This window comes from Clupea harengus, chromosome 18 (assembly GCF_900700415.2).
Source record: "Clupea harengus chromosome 18, Ch_v2.0.2, whole genome shotgun sequence".
Classification (NCBI taxonomy): domain Eukaryota; kingdom Metazoa; phylum Chordata; class Actinopteri; order Clupeiformes; family Clupeidae; genus Clupea; species Clupea harengus.
Window position 1 is genome coordinate 16144652 of NC_045169.1, and position 13317 is coordinate 16157968.

Consider the following 13317-nt stretch of genomic DNA (forward strand, 5'->3'; position numbering starts at 1 on the left):
ACAAGCTGTATCCGTATGCTGCCCATTGCAAATGTGTCTGGTTCCTCAGGGCTAATATAATAAAGACCATTAGGGAGAGCTTCTGTCAGGTCCTTTTAAATAAAGTTGGGTTATGACTCTGTTATTGAGTCATTCCATGTAAGTGTACCAATGGCTCCCACTCGACCGTCTCAGATTTGGCTGAAAAAATTCAAGGTTGTTTATACACTTCTTAATAGGTATAGTCCCAAATATTAGCTCTCTACTCCTAATAGGTTTGTCACAAAAAGATGTTTTAGCAACTGTCATGTGCATTTTCAGACGCTTTTTTAGCAGCGTTTTCTGAAGAGCCATTTTCAAATTGCTATAACTAGAAAAGTGTTTAAGATAGCTCCTTCAAACTTTCTAGGCTTAAAATATATTACCATTACTTGAAGAATATGGACTTCCAAGGGTGTGGTTTGGGTATATCATAGTATTCGGGGTGCTTGAATTTGCTCACAATTTGAAAATGGCTCTTCAGAAAACGCTACTAAAAAAGCGTCTGAAAATGCACATGACACATGACATATTTGCTAAAACATCTTTTTGAGACAAAACTATTGGGAGTAGAGAGCTAATATTTGGGACTATACCTATGAACAACCTTGAATTTTTTCAGCCAAATCTGAGATGGTCGAGTGGGGAGATTTTCTTAAATTGGTACGTTTGGCATGGAATGACTCTATTTGCACACCACTGAGGAGCAGATGTACTAACATGTTAGCGCCCATTTTAGGTGTCATTTTGTTGCAATGTGTGCCTAAAAGCAAGTCATGATATGTGTGAGCAGACTGCACATGACTTGAACCGCATTCTGCCTGCCACAGGAACGCAGACTGACGAGTCGCACTCTTCTGACTTGTGCATGTGCCTTCATGAGAGCCTTGTGGGAAAAGTGGCAGTTTGGGGCAAAATGATGGGAGGCGAAGCGCAAGGAGCAACTGTGTGTATGAAAACTGCACCGGACAGCCCATGTCAGTAGTACTCTGAGCTCCAGTTTTGCTCATTTGTGGCATGTTCATAGCAACCTTTACCTTGGTTTGCCTTCTGTCTTGCCATGGCTTTTTCACTTCATCCACTTCCCTTCATGTCGATGCCTGCTTCACAATTGCATATGTTTGCTACAGCTGCACAAATAGTTTGTTTTTTGAGTGGTGTATAAAACTGCCCTGTATTACCTCCCTGTTTAATTACACCTTTAATGACACCACACAGCATACACATCTATTTCCTGGTCGCTTTTGATTCCTTTTAATGCTGGTCGGCAGTTTCATGATTCCATTGTGATTTAATGATACCATTCAGTTGAACATGTGATTGATTGATACCATTCAGTTGCAGGGACCACATATGAGGGCGGTGACAAGTTGATTACACAATCAGTGACAGGTTTAGTACATTCAACGTCAAATGGAAAGGCACAGCGTGTGCCTTCTGCGGACTGGCCAAATCACTGTTTGTTCTGCACTCTCGTATGTGCTTACTTCTGCCTCAGAGTAAATGCGAGAAGTTTGAAAAAATGTAAAACTCAAAAGTGTGCGGTTACTGATTGAGTGATTGTTGAGAGTCAAACCCTTGATTACATAAACGTCCCAGCAGTCAGATAGAAAGGAGAATTTGAAGATCTTGTTATTCCACACTTTGGTAAACACAGATGTTTGAAAGGACGCCCAGAGCAAACAGATAATGGTTGCTGACTCAAACCCATCAACAAGCAGCTCTCAACAAGCTGAAGGTCTTTCTGAATAGTTTCAGTTCAAGGAGGCTAAACTAAACCCAGGCAAAAGAATTGATCCATTTCTTGTTCATAATGAATGACTGCTACATAAACAAACTAACATTGCAGACCTCAAGAACACATTTTTGGAAAGTATGTCACCTATAATCAGTCTTGATGGAGTGTTCTGCGTTAAGGATGGCATTTAGTCCAGCTGTCACGTGCTTTTTGTCATAAATATTTATAATCCAATGTGAAAAGCTAACAAAGGTGATTAGAGTACAGAGTAGCATGGATCCCCTCAAGGTAAGATCTTACTAGCCTGGTGGTAGTAATAGCCTTTCTTGGAAGTGTCTAGGATGTATTTGAGAGCTTGTGACCTGTAGGTATTTCATTAGCAGTCTGATGGTGACAAGCTGTGGTTCACAGTTACAGAAGGTGTCTTCATTTTGGAGTTCTTCATCTAAACAGGAATTAAAGCCATGCACTACTATGCAACGACCCCTCCAGTACAGAATCATCATTATAAATCGTCTTATTATTCGAGCACCTTTAATCTTTAAACATCATTCAAAGTATTTTCTAAAATTCCGTTTCCGTAGTTTTTGTTGAACTGCCATCTACGGCTCAGACTTGCAGCGTAGTATTATGGCTTACATAACAGGGACTCGAGAGCAAGCTCAGAGGACGTGACACACATTGGATGATGTACGGAGCGTGCTGAGGAGAGGCGCTTCGTTGCACGGAGACTCCTTTGTCGTGTAACTCGAAGAGAGTGTCACTCTCGAGCAACTTGAGATGAAGGTGTCCAAATGTGCTCCTGTGGCCTGTCAGTGGGTAGAGTAAATTATTCCTCACGACGTACAACACCACTGCTGCTGTCACAGAAGAATAGCTCGAGCCATTGAATGATTATTTTAGGTGTGCTTGCTAAGATCCTCCAGTCTGCCGTAGTGTGTTGCAAGTAATCAGAAACGAGCCATTCTGGGCTAATGCTCGACCCTCAGCACCAACTCTGGTCACAGCTGCATGTTGATTACAGTGATAAACACTTGAAACTATGTATTTGTGTATTTATTTATTTATTTCGCCTTTGCTCCATGGAGAGAAAACTGTGCACAGATAAACAGAAACAGACAGAGCCGGTGGAATCCGCTTCCCATCTCAGGAATCCATTACCTGTCTAATGGGCCAAAGCAGCAGCAACATTATCATAAGGATGGTGTGTGTGTGTGTATGTGTGTGTGTGTGTGTGTGTGTGTGTTGTAGTGGGTGTTTGCACCATTACATCCCCGCGATGAGTGTAGCCGGACACCGAGGAGCCTCGCAGTGCCCTGGGACTCATACATACATCCTGTCGTCTGTAATTCAGAAGCCATTATTCCAGGCTTGGTTACATGGCACTTTGAGGTAAACAGTTGGGTGGTAAACAGACAGTCCCTCCAGAATCTTGCGAGGGGTTTGTTGCGGCCATAATTGACTGAATTCACTATGGGAATTCTCAAATATGGCAGTGATTGAGTTCTTGTTTTTTTTTTCTTAAAAATTGGTTCGTTGTGATTGTTACGACTAAAAGTAACTGAATTTGCTGCGGGAATTCACAAAATGTACTTTAATTTTGATAATGATGGATCGAATCAATCAATCAGTCAATAATACAGAAATTCCATAACTGTGCTTTTTTTGCCGAAATATTGTGTGAATAAGAGACAATTCCACCCCACAATTCCAATAACGGGCAATCCTTGTGTGATTTTGAGAAATCCAAGTTTGTGAGATTCTGGAGGGACTGAACAGTGGTTGTGTGTGTGTGTACTGATGGAGGCATCGCAACAGATCATCAAATGAATTTCCTGTCAGAGACTTTTTGGGTCCCTTCAGTCCTTGTGTGAGGTTCTACTCATTCTTTGAACAGCATGAGTCCACTTGTCTAACAGTTCCAATTAGTTCAAGCATGCAGGTAATGCTGCTAAGGTACATTAGGCTGTTAATTAATTATGTGATCCATAGCTGCACTAAGTAATCCAGAGCTCGAGCTAAACACCAAGTAATCAGGACAAAAGAAAGCTACTCTCATATAGGTTACTATATATAGAAAACAATGGTTCTTTTGTGGGAGCCTGGCCTTACAAGGGTAAACAGTGGGTACACAAACTGGAAAAGAGCAGTCAGAAACAGGGGTTGCGGTGAATGTAACTCAGGAGTTTATTTTACAAACTGAGGGGGAAAAGGGAGGGGGCGCACAAAGGTAACTCAAAAAGCTTCACCGGACTGGCAGTCGGCATCAGGGGCTCTGTCTGGCTCTTCCTGAGGCAAGAGATACAGAAACAACGATTAATCCTCTTCAGGAATACAAAAGGCAGGCCACGGGCCTCTTACCCTGAGACTGTCTTGGAAGGCGTCTGGTTCTCACTCCTCAGTAGCTCAAGACAGTCTGGCTTCCGTAATCCTCTGGTTGAGTTTAAAAAGGCTCCTGATTGCCTGATTGATTTAGTGCACCTGGGAGGTACAACCAGAGACACCTGGGTGGGGAGGAGTTCCCTATGAGAATCCTCTGGGGTAGTACCGCCCATACAACACCATGCCTCTTAATTGCCTTCGTTTGGCTGTACTCAGCCATGTGGGGCACTGCTCACCGGCTGGGCCATCACATACCCCCCCCCCCCCCTCAGCTCCGAACCACGGTGGGGAGCGGCCGACCACAGGCAGTCATCCCTTCTCAACATGGCATCAGCGTTCCCATGCAGTCTTCCGGCTCTGTGTTCCACTGTAAACTTAAAGTCCTGTAGGTGTAGAAACCAACGGGTTATTCTGGCATTCCTATCTTTATTGAAGGCCATCCACTTCAATGGTGCGTGGTCAGTGACCAATGTAAACTCTCGACCCAGTAAGTGATATCTTAGTTTTCCTATTGCCCATTTAACCGCTAGGCACTCCTTTTCTATGGTTGCATAATTCTTCTCATGGGGAAGCAGTTTGCGGCTAACAAAGGTTATGGGGTATTCACTTCCATCATGTACTTGGGACAGGACTTCCCCAAGGCCTACCTCTGACGCATCTGTCTGAAGAACAAACCTCTTGCCAAAGTCGGGGGTGTGTAGCATGGTTTCGCTGCAGACGCTTGGTCTGGGGTTGGGGCCAGGTTGTTATGGCATCCACCTTCTTTACTTGGGGTTTCACATTTCCTCGTCCGACAGTGTACCCAAGGTAATTCGCCTCCTCCAAGGCGAGGGAGCATTTTGCAGGGTTGGCTGTCAGTCCCGCCTCTCGTAAGGCCTGGAGAACAGCTGCTAGGTGCTGCAGATGGTTCTCCCATGACGTGCTATGGATAACGATGTCGTCCAGGTACGCCGCAGCGTAGTCCTGGTGTGGCCGGAGCACCTTGTCCATTAGCCTCTGGAACGTTGCCGGGGCTCCGTGAAGACCAAATGGAAGAACTCGATAGTGGAAGGCGCCATCTGGCGTTGAGAAGGCCGTTTTCTCCTTTGCCTGTGGGGTGAGTGGTACCTGCCAATATCCCTTGGTTAAATCTAGTGTGGAGATGAACCGGGCCGGCCCTAACCTCTCGACCAGCTCATCTACCCGGGGCATAGGGTAGGTGTCAAACAGAGAAATCTCATTTAACTTTCTATAGTCATTGCAGAACCTTATGCTGCCATCCGGCTTCCCCACAAGGACTATAGGACTGGACCAGGCACTGTGTGACTCCTCCACCACCCCAAGGTCAAGCATTTTCCTCACCTCGTTTCTGATGGCCTCCCGTCTGGCCTCTGGGATTCGGTATGGTCGTAGCCTTACTGTCTTTCCAGGCTCTGTTCTGATGTCATGGGCGATGGCTGTTGTTCGTCCCGGGGCCTCGGAGAAGACATCTTTGTTTCTATCGAGCAGTTCTCTGAGGTCTTGTCCTTGCCTGGACGACAGCTGGTCACCCATTTTCACTGGCGGGAGGACCTGGGGAGGCAGGTTAGCTACCAGGACATTGGAGGGGACAGGGAGAGGCTCACGCCATGGCTTCAGTAAATTTACGTGGTAAAGTTGTTGGGCTTTCCTACGGCCTGTCTGCCGTACACGGTAATTCACGGGCCCCACCCGTTCCAGTATTTCATAAGGCCCTTGCCACTTGGCTAAAAACTTGCAATCATTTGTTGGAATTAAAACCATTACCTTGTCTCCTGGTTTGAACTCTCTCACCTGGGCTCCACGGTTGTATACTTGTGCCTGTTGCGCTTGGGCTTGCTGCATGTGCTCCCGAACTAAGGGCCAGACTTGGGTCATTCGGTGGTGCATTTGTTCCACATGCTCCACGATGCTGCGCTGGGTAGACGGCTGCTGCTCCCAGGCTTCCTTGGCCACATCCAGCAAGCCCCGGGGTCTCCGACCGTACAGAAGCTCGAACGGTGAAAATCCAGTGGAACCCTGGGGTACTTCCCGTATAGAGAACAGAATATAAGGCAGCAGTTGGTCCCAGTTCTTACCATCAACATCGATCACCTTGCGCAACATCTGTTTTAGGGTTTTGTTGAACCTCTCTACAAGTCCATCTGTCTGAGGGTGATAGACAGAGGTTCTGATTTGTCTCACCTTTAGACTTTGGCACAGACATTTCATCACTTTGGACATAAAGCAGGACCCTTGGTCTGTCAAGATTCCATCCGGCAGGCCCACTCTACTGAAGAGCAGAAACATCTCCCTGGCGACCACTTTCCCAGTTGCAGACCGTAGAGGAATTGCCTCCGGGTAACAGGTTGCGTAATCCAGTATAACAAGGATATAGCGGTGGCCACGGCTAGATTTCGGTAAGGGCCCCACTATGTCCATCCCAATCCTGCTAAAGGGCGTTTCAATAATGGGAAGGGGTATCAGAGGACTTCGGTACTCTACCTTTGGGGAGTTGATTTGACACTCGGCACAATGTCGGCAATACTCCTCCACGGCCCTCTTGACTCCCGGCCAGTAGAAACGGCTGAGAACACGGTCATACGTCTTCTCCCTCCCTAAATGTGCCCCTAGCAAGTGGGAGTGGGCTAGGTACAACACTTTTGAAACATAGTCTTTGGGGATAATCAACTGTTCGCAGATATCGGAGTTCTTCTTAGTTACCCGGTATAACAGCTTATCCTTGATCATAAAATGTGGAAAAGACACTTGACTCACCCCATCCTGCTTTTGACCCTCGATCACTTGGACGTCTCTCCAGGCTTGGGTCAGGTTGGGATCCCGCAGCTGGGCCGAGCCGAATTGTCCTGGCCTAAGACCTTCCTCCATTTCAACTTCCGGAAATTGAGAGAACACCTCGTCTGAGTGTATGTCTTCCAGGGGCTCCACCTCAGCTGCCCGTTCAGGGTCTGTTGCTGTGGTCTGGGTGTGGACAGCCTTACCCACGTCGTCATCAGTAGTTTCTGCAGGGCTACCATCGGGGGATACTGCAGCCCAGGCGGGGCGAGTTACGGAAGACTTTCCTATCTTCACAGGTCGTTTTCTGGTTCGCCGTTTTGGGTCCCTTGCCTCCGCTGGCCAGTAGCGGGAGAAGAGGGGGCTGTCCCGGCCGAAAAGCACAGGAACTGGCAGTTGCTCGACGACCCCAACCTGTAAAGCGAATCTTCCTCGAGGAGTGATCACTTCGATTTTGGAGGTTGGATACTTCCGGGTATCCCCATGGATGCAGGACACAGACATCTCTTCACCCCAGGGTGCACTGGCAAATTGTGGTCGAACGAGAGAGACCATACTTCCGGAGTCTAAGAGTGCCTCTGTGTCTCTCCCAGCAATCTTCACCGGAAACTTTGGGGCTGGTGCTCCCTCATGGGCCCAACAGGTAGTGAGGTGGTGGCAGTAGAGGCCCTTGTTATCGGTAGACCCGGCTGTCGGCATCGGCTCATCCCGATCAGGACACTCTCTGGCTAGGTGTCCCTCTCTGCCACAGGAAAAACATCGTGGGACTGGAGGCCACTGGGTTCGTCTTGCAGCCGGTCCGGTCCAGCCAGAGGGCGTTCGGGCTGGTGGGGAACTGAAAGCTTTGCCTACCATCTCTCTCTCTGTCTTGGCTTTAGAATTGTTTGGCTTGTTATTTTCTGACCGCATCAGACTAGCCATCACCCGGTGATTTTCTAATAAGGCTACTAACGTGTCTACATTGGGAGGCCCCTGCTGGGCGACATACCTCTTGGCATCGTTTGGCAAGCCCCGTATACACCGATCAATCACCACTCTGTCCACTATGGGCGGCCCTTCTGCTTCTTCCAGCCAGCTCCTGGTTTGACGGACTAGACCCATCACCTGTGCCCGGACGGGGAGAGCAGGGTCGTAGCTCCAGTCATGCACTCGCTGTGCCTTGGCAGGGAGGCTAAGTCCATATTGAGCTAGGATGGCAGTCTTTACCTTATCGAAACTCACGGCATCTGCAACTGAAAGATCCCGACAGGCTTTCTGAGCTTCGCCGGTCAAGAAAGGCATAAGGTTGTTCGCCCATTCTGCTCTTGGCCATTTCTCTCTCGTTGCCGCCCTTTCAAACAGGGTAATATAGGTCTCGACGTCATCATCTGGCGTCAGTTTAGTCAGCACCTCTTTTGGCTTTCGCTCTTTCGGTTTTCCTGTTGCTCTACACAGCTCTACTACAGCTGTCTGCAGATTGGCTTGCGAGGTCAGAATGGCTTTCAAGATCTCTTCCATGTTCGACCTTCTCCTCTGATCCGACATGCTCTATTCCAACTCGGTATACCCACTGATAGCGAAGACTCAGAATGCCTGCATTCTCCACCATATGTGGGAGCCTGGCCTTACAAGGGTAAACAGTGGGTACACAAACTGGAAAAGAGCAGTCAGAAACAGGGGTTGCGGTGAATGTAACTCAGGAGTTTATTTTACAAACTGAGGGGAAAAGGGAGGGGGCGCACAAAGGTAACTCAAAAAGCTTCACCGGACTGGCAGTCGGCATCAGGGGCTCCGTCTGGCTCTTCCTGAGGCAAGAGATACAGAAACAACGATTAATCCTCTTCAGGAATACAAAAGGCAGGCCACGGGCCTCTTACCCTGAGACTGTCTTGGAAGGCGTCTGGTTCTCACTCCTCAGTAGCTCAAGACAGTCTGGCTTCCGTAATCCTCTGGTTGAGTTTAAAAAGGCTCCTGATTGCCTGATTGATTGAGTGCACCTGGGAGGGACAACCAGAGACACCTGGGTGGGGAGGAGTTCCCTATGAGAATCCTCTGGGGTAGTACCGCCCATCCAACACCATGCCTCTTAATCGCCTTCGTTTGGCTGCACTCAGCCATGTGGGGCACTGCTCACCGGCTGGGCCATCACAACACACACACACAACACACACACACACACACACACACACAGACACACAGACACACAGTCACAGAGACACACAGACACACACTCTGACTATGGTTGGCCCAGGTTCGATTCCCAATCACGTGTGTGTGTGAGGGCTTTCCTTAGTACCCCTGGGGCAATGTCCAGTGGAAACGGAGGGTTCTTATTTTTAGGACGTTATTCTTGGCTTTAGGGGACATAATCTAACACACTAAACCCAGGCATTGCACACGAGCGCACACACACACTCACATATAATTACACACACACACACTCACATATAAACACACACAAGCACACATACACTTGTGTACTTCAGTACATATATACATGCACACCATTAACTTTCATAAACAATGCTCTCACAAACACAAACAACCTGTAAAAACTGTACACACACACACACACATTTACAAACATGCACACACTCACAAATATACACTTTTATAAACAGTGGATGCAGTGTTGTTGTGTATCATAAACAGTAGCTCTCTGGGGGTGTATGGTTTCCCACAGTAGCTCTGTACAGTGCTCATGAAATTCAAAGCCAAATGTCTTATGGCGGTGTATGCTATTGTTACATTTGTGGCTTTGAGCCAGGGGAAAACTTGGCTAAACAAACACCGCCAACAGTCAACAGCCTCCGCTAACAACGCCTGCAGGCCGTTATGCAAAGGAAGGTTCAGGCCACAGGCCACACACACACATTGTGGGCTAACCCACACACACACACACACACGCACACAGACCTTGCATGTGTGATCCACACAATAGGGCTGTCGCTTTTTATTCAAAATTCGACCATCCGTTTCCAACGTGAGAAAAACACAATCGGAACTACAATGGCCTATTGAGAGGACATCCCAGTTGTGTTACTTCGTGTCTGTGCATGTATGCGGGCTGGGTTCAAATAAATGTAAACTATTTTGTTCAGATCTTGTTTGAACTTGACTTTTAGGGAAAATGACAGCCCTACCACCCACCCACCCACACACACACATATACGTGTGTATATGTATGTGCGTGTGCGTGTGTGTGTGTGTGCGTGTGTGAGTGAGTGTGAGAGCAGATAGAAACAACAAGGGTGGATGTGTGTGTGTTAAGAGTTTATTTATCCTTATATGTATCAATATTGTTGCTGCTATCTTTATTGGGTCAGTGTCTGAGCAAATGTTTGTTGTTTCTGTGTGTGTGTGTGTGTGTGTGTGTGTGTGTGTGTGTGTGTGTGTGTGTGTGTGTGTGTGTGTGTGTGTGTAGAATCAGCAAGCTCGTATTTGTCTGCTGTACTTGCCCCTATTTGAGTTGCTCTACCAGAACTTGCCTCAGCTCTCAGCTCCCTCTGCCACAGGCTATGGACTCACAGTGAGTATATACACACACGCACACACGCATACACACACTCACACACACATACATACACACACACACACACACACACACACACACACACATACACACACTCACACACGCATACATACACACACACACACACACACACACACACACACACACACATACACACACACACTCACACACGCATACACTCAAACACACACACGCATACATACACACACACATACTCACACACGCATACATACACACACACACACACACACACATACATACATACATACATACATACATACATACATACACACACACACACACACACACACACACACACACACACACACACTCACACACGCATACATACACACACACACACATACACACACAGACTCCCACACGCATACACTCAAACACACACACGCATACATACACACACACACACACACACACACACACACACACACACACACACACGCGCACACACACACACGCGCACACACTCACACACGCATGCAGGCACTGTCTCACTCACACACATTATTCACAGTGGACTCAGTCACAGTCGCAGCACCATACACTTTAACAGACTCTCACATTGATAACGTGTGAGCTGATTGATGGCTTAAACTACATTTCCCATGCTCCTCCAGGGTCCCAGAGATGACCTGTCAATGGCTGGCATAGACAGTAGAAGAACAAGTACAATCATTGACAAGGACCAGGGTTAGTGTGGTTGTGTGAGCTGTGTGTTATGCTGAGTGTGTGATTTGTGTGTCTATGTGTGTGCCTGGGGAAGGGGATAGCATAGCTGTAGTACACTTGTGTGTGTGTGTGTGTGTGTGTGTGTGTGTGTGTGTCTGTCTGTCTCTGTGTGTGTGCCAGTGTTTGTGTGTTAGTGTGTGCTTGTGTGGATGAGAACAATTTGTCTGTTGTTCAAACTCTGATGATAAATGACTCACCTACTGCCAGTATCCTGAAATGTGCAGTTGTTGATTTTGTGCATGTTTGTGTGTATGTGTGTGTGTGTGTGTGTGTGTGTGTGTGTGTGTGTGTGTGTGTGTGTGTGTATGTGTAGAGGTCATATCTGTGTGTGTGTGTGTGTCTGTCTGTCTGTCTGTCTCTGTGTGTGTGCACGTGTTTGTGTGTTAGTGTGTGCTTGTGTGGATGAGAACAATTTGTCTTGTTCAAACTCTGATGATAAATGACTCACCTACTGCCAGTATCCTGAAATGTGCAGTTGTTGATTTTGTGCATGTTTGTGTGAATGTGTGTGTGTGTGTGTGTGTGTGTGTGTGTGTGTGTGTGTGTGTAGGGGTCATATCTCAGAATGGTCACTCTGTGCGGAGGGAGGACTCTCGAGGCTCCCTGTTCATGGATGCAGGCGACAGCACTGAGGTAAGGGGGCCGCCAGTCCTGCCTGAGTCACTGCGGAGGGCACGGGCACACATTGCTTTAACACATTAAACGCCTTCAGAGAATAGGCAAGTCCAGCTGCTTTCTTAAGGTGCTCTACTGGTGCCATTAACTCTGTTTCTCCTCTCTCCTCTCTCCTCTCTCCTCTTCTCTTTTCGTCTCGTCTCCTGTCTCCTTATCTAACCCTCGTCCTCCTGTCTCCTCTGCTGTCTCCTTATCTAACACTTTTGTCTCCTGTCTCCTTATCTAACCCTTCTCATCTCCTGTCTCGTCCTCCTGTCTCCTTATCTAACCCTCGTCCTTCTGTCTCCTTATCGAACCCTTGTCCTCCTGTCTCCTTATCGAACCCTCGTTCTCCTGTCTGTAGTTGCAGAGGCGTGGCTCCACCATGAGTGGCATGGGAGTGCTGCCCCCTGGAGGTCGACTCGGGCAGTATGAGGTCAAAGGGATCCTGTTCTGCTTCCTGCACATCGCCAGAACCATCTCAGATGGTCAGAACCCAAACAGTCACCACTGGCTCTCTCTCTCTCTCTCTCTCTCTCTCTCTCTCTCTCTCTCTCTCTCTAATTGAGGGGAGGATGTAAGCCTTGTGGTTGAGGGCTTTGTGTTGGTGTGTTGTAATGACGATGAGAGCGTATGCTTTAAGCGTGTGGTGTAAGAGAGGAGTCTCACTCCCTCTCCCTCTTGTACTCTCTCTCTCTTCCTCTCTCTCTTTCTCTCCTCCCCTCTCTCACTCTCTCCAGTCCAGAGGGACGCTCTATCTCCATCCAGTGATAAAAAGGATGGATTTTTTTCTAAATTAAAGATATTTAGGACATTTCTGAAGAAATTCTGAAGTGTTTGGTCTTCAGCCTCTTTAAGGTCGCAGTGGGTGCAAAGGCGCTGGTGTCGCTCTTGCAAGGATCTCTACACACACACACACACACACACACACACAGGATCTTTTGTGATGGCCCTGTTTCTGTCTGTAATTTGGAATCACCCAAGCGGTATTTTGTTAGGCATATTCTGTGTAGTTGCTGGAAAGGGTTACAAAGCCATTTTTAAGGCTCTGGGACTCCAGCGTACCACAGTGAGAGCCATTATCTACAAATGGAGAAAACTTGAAAACAGTACTGAACCTTCCCAGTAGTTGGCAGCCAACCAAAATTCCTCCAAGATCGCATTGATGACTCATCCGTGAGGTCACAAAAGAGGCCAGAATAACATCTAAAGAACTGCAGGCCTCATTTAGTGGTCAGTGTTGCGATTGTCACGATTCCACAATAAGTAAGAGACTGGGCAGAAATGGCCTCCATGGGACAGTTGCAAGGCGAAAACCTCTGCTGACCAAAAATAACACAAAGGCTCATCTCACATTTGCCAAAAAAACAGCATGATGGGATATGATTCTGTGGACTGATGAGTCAAAAGTGTAACTTTTTTTGGGGGCGGGGGGGGGGGTTGGCTGTGGCCCCGCCAACGAATATGTCTGAACGCCCACGGGGACCCGGGTTCA

General features: G+C 47.6%; 1 protein-coding gene across 2 annotated transcripts in view; it reads left to right on the forward strand.

Moving 5' to 3' along the window:
- The first annotated feature begins 10305 nt into the window (after window positions 1-10305).
- Window positions 10306-13317, forward strand: part of LOC116224561 (dedicator of cytokinesis protein 11-like) — a 36966-nt gene continuing 33954 nt past the window's right edge. For both annotated transcript variants that reach the window (XM_031584689.2, XM_031584688.2), the window contains exons 1-4: window positions 10306-10418; window positions 11057-11129; window positions 11719-11801; window positions 12187-12310. In XM_031584689.2, the coding sequence (XP_031440549.1) occupies window positions 11078-11129; window positions 11719-11801; window positions 12187-12310 (259 nt within the window). In that variant the 5' untranslated portion in view covers window positions 10306-10418; window positions 11057-11077. The remainder of the gene's footprint in view (window positions 10419-11056; window positions 11130-11718; window positions 11802-12186; window positions 12311-13317) is intronic.